General features: G+C 42.5%; 1 protein-coding gene across 1 annotated transcript; it reads right to left on the bottom strand.

Moving 5' to 3' along the window:
- Positions 1–1,613: 1,613 nt before the first annotated feature.
- Positions 1,614–3,002, bottom strand: LOC141797810 (nuclear factor 7, brain-like). Its single transcript, XM_074679494.1, has one exon. It carries the CDS (start codon positions 3,000–3,002, stop codon positions 1,614–1,616), a length of 1,389 nt encoding a protein of 462 aa, XP_074535595.1.
- Between the last annotated feature and the right edge of the window lie 12,691 nt (positions 3,003–15,693).

A 15,693-nucleotide genomic window follows, 5' to 3' on the forward strand; every position in this document is an offset into this window, starting at 1 on the left:
CCACAAAAGGCTGTATTAATTTTCAGAGTCGAACTCAAGCTTCTTCTGTGCTAATATGACGAGTTAGCAATAGCACTTATCTCAAAATGTCCTGTGGCATGCAGCACCACTCTTCTATGAATCACCGTTAGCGTTACTTCACGAGGCTCTTCAGGTCAACAACGTGCACAATGATCCTGACTTAACTGTGATCAGCAGAATTTGCAGCTACAGCATATCCATTCATGTGTTTTGTTTTGTTAGTACTCATCCGTCGTCGTAGAAGACGTCTTTAATTCGGGCCGAAGCTCCTCGTGTCCTCCGTGATTAGCCGCTGTAGCCGTGTAGCTTCCATTCATTCAGCACACCTTCTCTCCACTGTCTCCGGTGAAGCACTCTCTCCTCGTGCGGACCGTTTCTACTTAATGTAGTGGCTAAAGGTCTCTAATGTTTACTTAGTTCTTATGTTCCCAAACCACTTCTGGACGGAGAAAAAGAGACTACGCGTGTTAATGGTTTAACGACGGTAGAAACGGTGTGTCGCCTCTGTCCTTTAATACACAGACCCAAAAATGAAACTGAAAGCATTACAGCGTCTCCTTCACTCACAGAAAACTACGTCATCATTGACAACTGAGGTATGTCAACTAAGACACCAAATTAAAGTTAACATGCATGTTATATTTAGTTTTCATATCTTTTTAACACTAATTTAACTAGAAGAAACATGAATTAAATGCAAGCTGTAAACACAAATACAACATCTCACCTGACAGACAGTAAATGGAAAATGGCAGTAACACACAGCTTCAAAACTCCAAAGCAGGTAAACAGAACTGAAATCCACTTTTCTCACATTAGATGAGAGGAAATATTTGTGTATTAGATCTTCCTGAAGCTTTACTGTGTGTGTTTATTTAACAGACTTTTTAATTTCTTTATCTTACTCTGAAATGTGATCGAGGCACAATGAGGCACTTTATCACCTGTTTCAAGGGACACTTAAGGATTTTTACTTCTCTGTCTTGATGCCCAAATGCTGCAGCATGTGTGGAGCTGGATCTATATCTCCCATTCATTCTAATAGGGAGAGCTGAGAGAGCTTCTTTGGGGTTCACCGACTTTGAGGGCTTGTCATTCAAAAACCATTTCTGAAAAAACAGATTCCCACAGAGCTTTTGTAAAGCAGGGCCCACTCTGTCATCTGAGCGAATTTCAAGCTGATATCATTTATGGCCTAGGAGAAGATAACTTTTGAAAAAGGCCCAAAAATGTGCAGCCCACAGGATCACCCACTGTGGGGCAGGGACGACTCTTCAGATCAGTGAAGGTGTTATTGATGTTCACACATCACAGCAACAGGTCAGAGTTCAACACCAGCATTTTATTTAGACCAACAACCAATCAGATCACAGATTACAGTAAACATTCAATAAAATCACACTTTGACTCTGATCACGATAAGAAGAACTAAGAAATGAGTTAAAGGAAACAGACTGAACAAACTCTGATTATTAACAGACTCAACATACAGTAAACACGTTCAAACCCTGATGGAAAGAAGAGAGGAAAGCTTTGGAGAGATCACTGATAATAATCATCATCATCATCATCATCATCATCATCATCATCATCTATTTCTGTTCCAGGCTCACAGAGACCTTCAGAGGAAAAATCTTCATTGGTTGTTTATCCCTTGTGAAAATGTGTGGAAACAGCTTCTCAGTGAAAGTGTGTGTGAAGGTGTGTATGTGTGTGTTAGTATCAGGATCAGAGAACGACAGCTGTCCTCTGTCCCAGTCCAGATTCAGTCTGATCCTCTGGAGACGATTCTTCACAGACAGAACAGAGTCAGGACTGGACGAGGAGTATGCTCCGTATTTACCACCAAAGAACAATATCCTCCAATATCCAGACAGTTTGAATCTCTCCTTCTGAACAGACCCTGATACCACGCCCAGGCTCCAGTGCTTATTGTCTCCAACCTCAATGTCCCAGCTGTGAGTCCCTGAGTTAAAGCTCTCAGAGCCCAGGACAGTACAGGTTTTGCTCCTCTCTGGATTCTCAGGAACTTCCTGTTTCTCTCCTGGTCTCACAGAGGTCAGATCATCAGACAGGATGAGTTCTGGAGCAGCAGTGTTTGGGTCCAGAACCACAGGACTGTAGGAGACCATGTCCTTCATCTTGTTCCAGATGTTGAAGCTCAGGTTGCCCAGGTGTTTGGCCTGCTCTATCAGAGCTCCTGAGGGCAGCTGTGGATCCTCCAGCAGGGGGCGCTGCTGGACTCTTTCCACTGCAGCCTTGTAGTTTTTCAGGAATGAGACGTCTCCAGCTCTCAGCTGCTCCTCTGTGTCTCTGACTGTGTCTGAAAGAGCTGCTATCTCTCTGCTCAGAGCCTCCATCTGCTCCTTCATCCTCTGACTCTTCTGCTCCTCTTCCTCCCTCAGTGCAGACAGCCTGGCCTCCTCTTCCTCTTCTAGAAACTGATGAAGCTTCTTAAACTGCTCCTTAATCTGCCTCTCTGTGTGTCGGGCCTGGACCTGAATGTGTTGAGCAGTTTGATCAAACTTCACTTTAGCTCCTTCACAAACCTTTAACTTCCTCTTTAAGGGCTCCAGAGTTTCCAGAAGCTTCTTCTTGTGGTTTCCAGCAGCTTCATTGATGGGTCTGAATCTGTGCTCCCTGTGTTTCTCTGAATCTCTGCAGACCACACAAACTGGCTCCTGATGGTCCAGACAGAAGAGTTTGAGTTTCTCAGAGTGCAGACTGCAGAGATCCTCTGAAGGTCTCTGACCTCTCTCCTGGAGGAAACTCTCACACAGATTCTTTAAAGCAAAGTTAGGAGGTGGTAATCCTTTTGAACTTCTCCTCTTACAAACTGGACACTCTCTGTCCTCCTTCTCCCTCCACCAGCTCTGCAGACAGTCTTTACAGAAGCTGTGGCAGCAGGACAGGAGGACCGGATCTTTATAGACCTCATGGCAGACCGGACAGCTCAGATCCCCCTCCAGTCTGGACGACATTATGTCTGAGTGAAGCTGAAGACGCAGCAGGCACGCAGCTTCAGGAAGTCTCTCCCTGAGCCTTGAAAGTTTCTTCCTCTTTTCTTCAAAGTTGTAAAAGTCTGATGGTAGAGTTCCCAGAGTTCCCAGTGTTCCCAGTGTTCTCCTCTTGCAGCTGTCTGACTTTGGTCTGCAGGTGAATCTTAAGAGTCTGTCTCTCAGCGTCTTTCAGCTCAAACATGAAAACATGTTTCCTGTTTCCGTGTTGGTTTCTGGGGAGTTGGGGGAGGGGGTGGAGCTTTCTGATGGGAGGGAAAAGTGTGACCGGCTCTTACTTTCGTTTCTGCACTGAACATAAACTCCTCTTATCATTAGATTAAATTTCTCTGTGAGTTGGAGGACAAAGGTTAATTTCTGTCAGCAGTGTGATGTGATTGATGTGTCCTGACACAAACTCAGACACAGTCAGGAATAAAGTTTGGATGTTCACTCTGATATAAAGTGACGGTGTTCTGGTTAAAGAATCTGTCTTACACGTCTCGCTGCATCGTGCTCCTCCTGCTTTTCCTCTCTGTACAGTTTCTCCTGCAGATGTCAGATATGAAACATCGTGGCATTCTGTGTTTAGAGAGATCCATCACCACCTCGTCCATCTACACCACCTCTTAGTCCCTGCTGACTAGTTCCTGATCCCTTTTAAACAGTGGCGAACCGTGGCCCCAGCCACTGGGCCTTCAGTAGGACCATGGGACCACACGTGTCAATAAACAATCAAACAAAGAAATAAAAACAATAGCCAGAATCATGTGACATGGAAGTTTAGTATATCGATAGTTTTGTGGGATTACAAATTTAGCATGTGCCTGAACACTGCAACACCTAACACAACTTTAAACAATTAAAAAAAATTAGGATATAAAATTGAAAAAAAAAAAAAGAAAAAAAAAACAGAGTTTCAAGTAATCCAGCAACCACACAGTCTTCTCCAATACTTTCTGCCCTTTCTCTTCACGTTCTGCCAACTAGGTCTTCTCTTTTCTCCTCACTCAATCACAGCTACAGTTCGGCGCTTATCCATTAAAGTGATCCTCCAGGATGGAACAAGTTGGGTCCTATCACAAGGTTTAGGGCAGAAATTACCCCTACAGCAGTGATTTTGTGCAGCAGAAGCCCAGAGCGCTCACACCAAACACCCCCTCCCTGCTCCTCTGCAGGTTTCCTCTGCACTCAGACGGGGCCATATTTTACTTGACCAAAAACACAGCCTCCCACCGAAAAAATCTGAAATCTGTCTGCATTCACACTTTATTTAGAGAATTTTCAGCGCGTTACTTTCGCACAAAAACACCGCTAAATAAGGCTCTAGTTCTCATCGTGTCTCTTCGTCCTGGCAGACTACCTGCGTTTGTTTATATCTGGCACGCTGGGTGCGCGGACTGATACACTCAGCAGCCAGCGCCTCGTAGCCAGCTGTGGCTCTACAGCGGAGGTAGCGCCGTTTTATGACAGGATGAGAACTAGAGCCTTATTTAGCTGTGTTTTTGTGTGAAAGTAACGCGCTGAAAATTCTCTAAATAAAGCGTGAATGCAGACCCATGTCAGATTTTTTTGGTAGGAGTCCGTTTATTTGTGTTTTTGGTCAAGTAAAATATGCCCCGTCTGAGTGCAGAGGAGCAGGGAGGGGGTGTTTGGTAGATATTCGCGAATCCCCGGAAGATAACAGGAAATGATCCCGCCCACAACTTAACAAAATATGATTGGCTAAGACAGCTGTCATTGTCAAATTGTGTCCACATTAGCTTGAGTTACACAGGCATTCATTGCAGTTACTGAAGGCCCTGCCTGCTAGAATGTGTTGTGATCTACCCAGTTACCATCAAAAGGAAAATTGTGATTGGTCCGTTTTCCATTTAGTTATATTAACCCACTGTTTGCCAGGACAAGTTTATGAAAATAAAATAAAAGTCATTGCTATGATTTCATTGAGTAAAATAAATAAGAAAAACAAAATAAAACAAAATAAAGAGATACAATAATTATTTAGGAGTACAAAAATTCTTTCAATATTTTGTATTAGGCCTTCACTGAATACCTTGAAGGCCCTGAGGGTTCCCCTCTGCCTTTAGACGACCCTGCCAACAATAATTTGGCTCCCCTGATGAAGGTAAACTGGGCGCCAGCTCTCAAGCTAACCCTAGCTCAAGAGCTTGTGCCTTGAAAGGCGACTCCTGTCCCGGCTTTACGGTGAGTTTCCAGGTAAACTCCAGTCTCTGGTCTCACGTCAGCAGGTGGTCTCAGCCGGAACTTCTAGGTTGGTTCCCAAACTGGTTCACAACTGTTGTCCGACTAAAGGTCCACCTGAGTCCCTCCTTCCTTACCCTCTTCATCCAGCCGGTTCTTGTTATCCTAGTTTTTTTTGAGGGCAAAGTCTAGAATCTGTCCGCTGAGGACTGGGTACTGTGGTCAGACTCACAGTGGAGAAAATAAGTATTGAACAGGTCAACTTTTTTCTCATCACATTTATTTCCAAAGCTTTAACTCCAACAAAATTTCTACCAGACATTGGTATTAACTCTAATAATCCACACATGCAAAGAAATCACAACGTTCAGGTCCATAAATAATGATTATGGTGAATTAAGTACGATAACACAGGAAAAAAGTATTGAACACACCATGGAAAGGCTGTATACTTTGGCAAGGAAATGCACCATACCACCTGAAATCTGTCAGTAATTATTACTTGAACTTCCAATTAGTGCAAACCAACATCAGCTGGGCTAGAGCAAATTGATGGCACCGTTGCCACCGGTGCCTCTATAGACGCTCAGCCCGCAAGACTCCATTCCTTAAGAAAAGGCATGTTGAAGCTGGTTTAAAGTTTGCTAAACAGCATCTTGACAAGCCTGTAGAATACTGGGAGAATGTTGTCTGGTCAGATGAGACCAAAACTGAACTTTTGGGCTGTCATACTACAGACCTAACCTGACACGCCAGGTGGACAGTTTCATATATCCGCCACGGAATTATTCCACAAGTCCATCTGGGAAGCAGCTCTTCCGATTTTTTCAGAGGCGGGACTTAAGAAAAAATCCGCAGCTAGTGATTGGATGACCGTTCTGATTAACACACTCACCACGGACCAATCCACATCAAGCTACGGTATGACGTAGCTTATGTGAGCCGATGCTTCTAAGAAACAATAGATGAACAACTACTGGAACACGAGAAACAGCTGTGAAAAAGGCGTTAGACGATAGCTTCCGTTTTTATAAATTAAACTTAAGAATCAAAGGAACGCTGACAAGTACGAAAGTCTGCTGACGTCTCGTCTGCTCCCACAGCTCCCACCTCTCTTCCCTGATTGGGCTGGTCAGAATTTAGCCGAGTGAAATCGTTGGTCAGTGGAGCCTGGCAAGATGTACCTGCAGGAGTTCAGAAACTGAATCAGGCAGGTCTATCTGCTCTGCAAGGTTACTACATACTAGGGGTGTAACGGTACAGAAAAATCACGGTTCGGTACATTTTTGGTACAGTATGGAACAACGCAAAACCATTTGCTTGTGTAGCATGTTTATTAAACCGAAAACCTGCCATTATACAGCGAGGGGGGAGGCTCTTCAAGCTCCGGTTGGTCGTTAGCAGCAGCCATGATTCACAATTCAGACACAAGCGCCTGTGGCTACGGAAGCTCTTTGATATTCATCTTCTGATTGGCTCACCGTGAGACGTCACGTCCACATGATATGCACATGATCGCAAAGCACGAATCACAGACCACTTTCCTCATGAATATTAAATCTGCTCCCCTGCTCAGCCAATCATAAATGAGTACTCATGTGAATATTAAAGAGCCATGTGCAGCGGCTCACGTCATTCGAATACAGCACTGTACCAAACCGAATGGCCTTATAGGGCGGTTTGGCACGGATACATGTACCATTACACCCCTACTACATACCATGTTTGGAGGAGAAATGGCTCTGCACATCAGCCAAAAAACACTACACCAACAGTGAAGTTTGGAGGTGGAAGCATCATGGCATGGGGTTGTTTCTCATCTCATGGTGTTGGCAAACTTCATATAACTGACGGAGCAATGAATGGAGCCATGTATGGGGAAATTCTTGATCTGAATCTGCTACCATCCACCAGGATGATGAAGATGAGACGTGGCTGGACCTTCCAACAGGACAACCATCCAAAGCACACGGCAAAGTTGACTCTCAAATGGTTTCAGAAAAAGAAAATCAATCTGTTAGAATGGCCTAGTCAATCACCTGACTTCAATCCAACTGAACATTTGTGGAAAGAAGTAAAGAAAAGGGTTCACCAGAGGGCACCAAAGAATATTCCAGATTTAAAGACAATCTGTGCAGAGGAATGGGCCAAAATCACACCTGAGCAGTGTGGGCCATTAGTTCAAACATACAAGAAGCTTCTGGAAGCTGTCATTGCAAACAAAGGCTTCTCCACTAAGTATTAGATGAGTCTCAGTTAGCGTGTTCAATACTTTTTTCCTGTGTTATCGTACTTAATTCACCATAATCATTATTTATGGACCTGAACGTTGTGATTTATTTTCATGTGTGGATTATTTGAGTTAATACCAATGTCTGGTAGAAATTGTGTTTAAACTGTATCTTTGGAAATAAATGTGATGAGAAAAAAGTTGACGCGTTCAATACTTATTTTCCAGACTGTAAATGTTTAAAACTCAACTGTATTTTAGTTTGTCACATCCACGCTGCTGACAGCTGCAGTGAGTTCCTTGCAGACAAGTTTTTTTTCTGACTCGCTTTAACACCACTTTTCTGACTGCCAAATATCCCAGCGTCATTGGTGCTATGGTGTCGATCTCCAGCACAGAGAATGCTCCTTTTTCCCGTAATGCGTCCCTCCATGTCGTAAACTCTGTGGGTTCGGCCAGCTGGACCTTGAATATTTAGTGGCATGTTATTTAAATTATGATCATTTTCAGCTGCCATGTTTATCAACAGCGGATCAGACGTACGTTGTGATTGGCCCTGATACACACGTCTCATAAATCACACGTCAGCGTTGCCATAGGCTCATTTTTACACCCAGATCTGCGCCAAATCCCACGCAAGACTGATAAATGAGGGCCAATGAGAGCAGATTTTAAACCTACCTGGTTCCTTGTTGATCTGACCCAGAGCCAGTGAGACTCCAACCACAACGATGAAGAGGAGGAAGAGGAGGGTGGAGATGAAGGGAGCCCTGCAGGAAGACAGAGAGTTAGCATGTTAGCATGTTTGCTTATTTTCTGCTGTTTAACTTGAATAAGGAGACAGAGGCCCAGTCTGAGGATCATTAAGTCTCAGTTTCACTGTAACTAACAAGTCTCTCTGAATTCAGCAGAGACATGTCTGACCATGACACTGTGAAGCTGAAAAACAATATTTGTTCAGTTTAATAAACTACAGGTTTTTTCAGTGAAGTTACTTAACAGTTGCAGTTTTGAAGTTTTTTCTTTTTAACTGAAACATTTAACTCAACTTTCCAATCATAACAAAGCATGTCTGAAATCTTACAGATGTTGGGGTGAATTCAGCCCATGAATCATTCAGGAGGAAACACTCAACCTTAACAGATGTTAACTTTTTGTGGGCGATGAGGTGTGTTTGTGATCGCTGGATTTGGACGTTATGTTGAATAAAAGTAGTAGCTGTGCTGATTTAAAAGGAGGTTAGTGTTATCTTTGTACGCCAGATTAAAGGACATACAATCAGGATTAATTTTCATGTGTCATTTTTTCTCTCAGACTCAGTGTGCGGGTAGAGGGAGTCCACATGAAAATATATATTTTTTGTGATCAAATATTTATTGTTTTTGTAATATAGAACAACCCAGAACAATTAAATTACAAACTAAAACAAACAAACAAGGCCCAGGACATTAAAGAAAAGAATTTGCATCTGCACATGAAAAAAAGATATATCATACAGTCATACAACAGAACATATGAAAACGATAAACCACACATGCCTCACACCAAAAGGGCTTTAAGATCAGACACAGTTCGGTTCCAGAGCTTTATAGTTTCCTCCTTTGCATTATGCATCCGCGCTGTGGATAATTCCAAGTAGGCCGCATCGATAAAATTTGGTACCCACTGACGGCGAGACGAGTGTGGAGGTTTCCATCTTACGGCGACCATCTTCTTGGCAGCAGCCAAAAAGACTTTTTTTTGCATTTGACGACATTTCAGCTGAGACACATCATCGAGGATCAAAACCAAAGATGAAAAGGGGATATAACAAGAGAACAAATTAGACTTAGTGTTCCTCACCACCTCCCAGAAATATGCCACTCCTGGGCATTCCTACACCATGTGAAAATAGGTACCTATTGAGCCCGTATAACAGAGAGAACAGTTTGGGGCAGCCTTCAGTTTCACATTGTAAAGTTTACGAGGTGTCATGTAGGTCCTATGAATAAAGTTCAGATGAATCTGTTGGTGATCGGGGTTCTTAGACGAGTGTAATACAGAGTCCCATACTAGCTCCCAGTTAAAATCATGTGGAATAGGGACATCCGTTTGCAAACAAGACTCCAAGTGTAAAGGAACATAAATCATTTCTAGAACATAAATATACAACTTAGAAATTAGACCTTTTAATCCACTCGTGCCATCAAAAACTGAAGGAGAGGATGATTTTTCAGTGGGACCAGCCAAGGTACCCCATAGGCTTTCATGGCTGATCTTAACTGCAGAAAGAAAAAGAAAGTGGAACGCTGTAAATTAAACTGAACACATAGATCCTCAAATGAAAGCAGGCCGTTATCACCGAATATATCACCAAAGGAACGAACACCTTTATCGAACCACTGTCTACAGTGAGCTTATTTAATAGAGGATTTATCAATCAGAATACCTTCACTGTTAAAGATAAAGGAATAAGGATTCCAATTAGATATAATACCACATGTTTTCTCTACTGAACACTATACTGCAATGGTGTGAGATAGGATGGGACCAAACAGTGCCCGACACTTCCTCAGGGGAGTGTTTGCAAATAATACTTCCTGTAACTTTAATGGATATGCCAAAGATTCTTCCAACACCTGCCAAGCCACATTCACTGAACTGTCAAACCATGTGACCAATGGTCGTAGTGTAAAAGCCCAGTGATACAGCGTTAAGTTGGGTAGTGACAAGCCTCCTGCAGACCTACGACGTTGCATTGTGGACAATTTCAAATGTGACGATTTCCATTCCATATAAATTTTGTGATGACTCCTTGTAATCTATCCCAGTACCAAGATGATAATGGAAGTGGAAGCATAAAGCTCAGAAAATTGATACAGGGTAGAACATTCATTTTAATGATTGAGACACGTGACCTAAGGGAATTCGGCAAAGAGGACCACCACTCAGCTGTAATCTTGGACAGGACACCCTCATTATTACATTGGGCAATAGAGAGCAAAGAGGCAGAAATCTCAATACCTAGATATTTAAATGTTTTAACTGCAGGGATGTCCACAGGTATTGTACTATTTCTCATTGAGTCATTCAGGGGCAAAAAGGCTGATTTATTCCAATTGATGTTGTAGCCAGATATATTACTAAAACTGCTAAAGATAGAGAGTAAGTTTGAGATTGATTGAGTGCTCCCCACATATAATAGGACATCATCCGCGTTTACAGAAATATGATGTTTTGTGTCATTGAGTGTAATAGGGGTAATGCTATCAGACCTGCGTATTGTATGCACCAGAGGCTCCAAACAGTGCAAAAAACAAAGGACTTAAAGGACAACCTTGTCTGGAGCCTCTGGCCACATTAATGGGCGAGGAACAAATTTTACCCATAAGTATCATGGCTGTCAGGTTACTGTGTCATACTTTGACCATGTTTATGAAATTGGACCCCAAACCAAATGATTCTAACAGAGACCACATGTAAGGCAAGGCAAGGCAAGGCAAGTTTATTTCTATAGCACATTTCAGCTATGCAATTCAAAGTGCTTTACAGACAAAACAAGTTATACAAAACAATTAAAATTCAATTAGAAATGAGAATAATTAAAAAGATACAATAAAACAAACAACGACAAAAAACAAACAAACAAAAGATTAAAATAGATTTTAAAACAGATTTTAAAACAGATTTGAAAAACAGATTTGAAAAACAGATTTTAAGATAAAATTTGCAGTGCAAAATTAAAGACAAGATATCAAAAAGATATTAAAATGTTTTTTTCTCTCTGATTTGGCTCCAAAAACAACAACCTCAGTTTTATCTTTGTTCAGCTGGAGGAAGTTTTGGCTCATCCAATCATTGATCTGTTCAATACATTTACCCAGAGTCTGTATGCTGCCATGATCACCTGGTGACACCGAAATGTATAACTGTGTGACGTCAGCATAGTTATGGTAACTGACTTTGTTGTTTTTTATAATCTGAGCCAATGGGAGCATATAAATGTTAAACAGCAGAGGCCCCAGGATGGATCCTTGGGGGACTCCACATGTTATTTTTGTCCGCTCAGATGAACAGTTACCTATAGACACAAAACAGTCTCTGTCCTTCAGGTAAGATTTAAACCAATTAAGTGCTGTGCCAGAAAGTCCCACCCAGTTTTCTAGTCGGTTTAACAGTATGTCATGGTCGACTGTATCGAAAGCAGCACTGAGATCGAGCAGCACAACTACTGAAACTGTGCCACTGTCTGTGTTCAGGTGGATGTCATTAAACACCTTAACCAGTGCAGTCTCAGTGCTGTGATGAGGCCGGAAACCTGACTGGAAGACATCAAAACAGTTGTTCAGTGTTATAAAGTTATGTAATTGCTGAAAAACTGCTCTCTCAATAATTTTACTTAAAAATGGTAAATTGGATATGGGCCTGTAGTTGTTTTTCACTGTCTTGTCTAAATTGTTCTTTTTCAACATAGGCTTGATCACAGCAGTTTTCAGGGCTTGTGGGAAAACGCCTGAGAGAAGAGACACGTTTACAATCTGTACCAGATCTGATGCCATGATTTTTGAGACTTTTTTGAAAAAATCTGTTGGCAGAATATCTAGACAACAGGAAGAAGAATTTAAGTTATGTATAATGTCCTCCAGGTTTCTATGGTTTATAGGATAGAATTGTGTCATGATGTTAAGATGGGCTCTAGGTGGGCACAACTCATATCCCAAACCTGATATAGAGGAAGTGACTGTCTAATCTTTTCAATTTTTTTTTTCTGTAGAGAATGAGGCAAAATCATTACAGGCCTTACTGGAATGAAATTCAAGGCTTACTGACACAGGAGGGTTGGTTAGTCTCTCAACAGTAGCAAACAAGGCACGTGTGTTGTTATGGTTTTTGGCAATAATGTCAGAGAAAAAAGATTGCCTAGCATCCCTCAGTAGTGAATTATAAATGTGAATTTTTTCTTTGTAAATCTCATAATGAATTTGAAGGTTTGTTTTTCGCCACCTACGTTCTGCTTTTCCAAACTCTCTTTTTCCATTTCTTACATGTGTAGCATTTCTCCATGGAGATCTTTTCTTTCCTGAGATAACTTTCTCCTTCAGTGGGGCAATGGAGTCCATAACACTTGAAATTTTACAACTCAAGTTGTCTACAAGTTCATTGACTGAGCTACTACAGGGCAGGGGGCTTGTGAAGGAGAAGACCTGGTTAAAGATTTCACTGGTGCTCTTAGTAATGCATCTTTTGTGGATTATTTCTGTTTGAATCTTTGTGTGCACTGAGATAGTGCTCTCAAAGAAAACACAGGAATGATCAGACAGAGCAACATCAGTCACAACAACCTTGGGAATGTTCAGACCCCTGGAGATAAGCAAGTCCAGAGTGTGGCCCTTATTGTGTGTGGGCTCTGTTTTGCCTGCTAAAGACCTGATGTTTAATAAAGCCATTTTTAGTGCTTTTGGGGCCTCATCACACTTTTCTGTGACAAGCTGTGACTCACAGGAAATGGATACCAAATTTGATAAATTTACGTATCTACAGATGTTTCTTCTTTTTTCCATCAGAGTCCTCTGTTTTCTTCTATTTATCACGGGGATTTGAAAGACTCCTTGAATTCCAAAGGGCCCTGACTTTTTCTGGATAAAAACATTACTGATATCAGTGTTACAGCCCGGACCCGGCACATATCAGTCAGACTCACAGATGTGGTGATTCAGGGGGGGTGGGGGAGCCTTGTGACTTTTGGTTGACAGCGTTTTAGGCGTGGTGGAATTGGGGGGGGCTGAAAGATCGGGGAGGCTGAAGGGAGAGAGTGTGGGGGTTGGACGTGGTGTCAGCTGAATTCCAATATTGCCAAGGTTTTTCATCCTATCAGTGAAATCCAAGAGTGGGGAGTCTGGACTGGATGGAGACAGTTGGAGGCTAGGTGGGGACTGTTGGGGTGGAGATTGAAGGCCTCCTGTTCGGGGCAGGGAAAACTCCTGCTGCTGAGCTGTGAGGGATGAAGGAGATTCCACATGTTAAAATGAGGATGATGACGGTGAAGCTGAAGCCTCTGTCTGGGTCAGCAGTCCTCCAGAGCGCCGTCTTATCTGTTGTTTTGGATTGTCTTGCTTCTTGTCCTTGGCAGGGGCTGCTGGTGTCTGACGCAGAAAATAAAAAATGTTGGAGCTGAGCAGTTGTACTCCTGATTTGTTAAGGTGGAACCCATCCGCCTTAAAGAGGTGTCTGCGTTCCCAAAAAATGTAGAAATTGTCAATGAAGTTCACTGATCGATTAGCACATGCATCTTTCAGCCATCTGTTCAGCATCATCAGCCTGCTGAATCTCTCATCTCCTTGTCATACTGTTGGTAGAGGTCCACTCACATACACCTCAGTTTTAAGGGATGGAACTTTGTTGAGCAGATCAGTAAAGTCCCGTTTCAGTACTTCTGATTGCTGCTTTGCAACATCACGGGCCCCTGTGTGTATGATGAGAGATTTCACTGATGGATGCTCAGCAGCGATCTTCAGAATTTTATTGGAGATATCAGACACCATGTCATTGGTAAAACACAGTACTTTGGTGTTTTTCAGGCTGCAAAAGCGTTTCATCTCATTCACAGCTCCGTCACCCACTATCAGGGTTTGAGGCTCAGTGGTTAACCCTTTCAGTAGCTTTTTACTGTGTGATTTAGCTTCGTACCTTTCTCTGGTGTCAGAAGGTGTGCATTCTTTGGGGCAGTCCTGGTCTTGCAGAAGTGGAGCAAACCTGTTTCTTAGCTGGATCCCAGTGTCTCGGCTCGGTTTGCTCTTACTTTTCTTTGTAGCCACTGTCCATGACTGTTTTCTCCTTGGTACTGGAGTTGAAGCAGCACTCCTGTGGGATGGTAGTGCAGGCCAACCAGTCTCATCACAAATCTCTGGGTTCTGGATTCTGCCTGTTAGCCTTCTTCCCAGATCCCTCTTTGGTTTTGCCCCAAGTAGATTCCAAGGAGGGCTACAGGCTGATTTTTTCCCTCTTAAACAGGTGTACTCTATCTTGGTGCTGTAGCTTATCAGCGGTCTGTTGACCTGCTCTTGTCCACTGCCTTGGGTCATCGGAAGAGTAGTATCATTTCCACATTGTCCATTTACCTCTGCATTCATTTCAAGCCGGAGGATTTTTGTTTCCAGGACTGCTATCTTCTGGAGAAGCCTGTGATAGCCATTTTCATCCGAGGAAAGGGGAGGCATTCTGATGCAGTAGGCTTGTGCGGTTGGCAGGCCGCCCTCGCGCAGTATCAGGAAAGTCAAAAAATGTTTAAAAATCTCCCTTTAATCTCGAAAAACAAATGATCCTAAGTCTTGTAGGTCTCCAAAAGCCGCCGCTTTTGATTATTTGATGGAAAAAATGGAAAATAAGCAAATATAAGCAAAAAAGTCTGTGCAGGGAAGAGAGCAAGCAGAAAAGCGTCTGTAGGAAAGCAGGAAGCCACACACATGTACTGCCATTCTAAGCGATTAAACGCCTACATGGCATCCAGAGAAAAAACTGCTGCAGGTAGTTGGAGCATTGAGGCCCTATGAATGATATGAAGTAGTCTTCTCATATTGTCAGAGGAAGACCTTGATTTAATGAAGCCCATTTGATCACAATTGATCAATATGGTCATTAAAGGATTAAGTCTACGTGCGAGTAATTTGGCAAATTACATAAAAATAAATTAACACAATTTTAAATGCGCATCTGTATAAGCAGTTCTTCATGCACTCATTAACCAGCAAACGGGAGGGTAACCCGGGGTAACACAGTGAAGATTTACAGTGGAGCTCCGGTTCAGAGCCAGTGTCAGTAAATCAAACCTAAAACAGCCTGAAAAATCTCAATCCATGACTTCACTGAAAGGATAACAGAGAGAGGCACCAAACCTCATAGGAAAAACAGAGAATTTGAGAAAAACGTTAGACACACACACACACACCAAACTGTGTGTCTACTGGGTCACACACACACAGGCTTTAATGGACTCTGACACACTGTTGAGGATCAGGAGGAGGATTCAGACCTGGGACTGAGGGAACAGGTAAAAGTGTGTGTGTCTGCCTCTCCTGTGGGTTAAATGTGAAGTGATGACCCTCTGGTTAGTTTCTGTCTCAGCCTCAGTGGAGCTTTGTTTTTAGGGGATCCTGTTTTTTAAGGTCTGGGATGAATAAAGCCTGACACATTATTAATATTTGAATTAATTAAAACTCATTTCCATGTTTTAGACTTTAGTGTGTTTGGTTGAATGGAGGGTAT

This window comes from Halichoeres trimaculatus, unplaced genomic scaffold (genome assembly GCF_033239565.1).
Source record: "Halichoeres trimaculatus isolate MK-OKI-2021-1 unplaced genomic scaffold, fHalTri1.1 fHalTri1_scaffold_9, whole genome shotgun sequence".
Classification (NCBI taxonomy): domain Eukaryota; kingdom Metazoa; phylum Chordata; class Actinopteri; order Labriformes; family Labridae; genus Halichoeres; species Halichoeres trimaculatus.

Coding starts and splice junctions, on each gene's coding strand:
- LOC141797810 (XM_074679494.1), bottom strand. CDS start 3,002: ATGTCGTCCAGACTGGAGGGGGATCTGAGCTGTCCGGTCTGCCATGAG.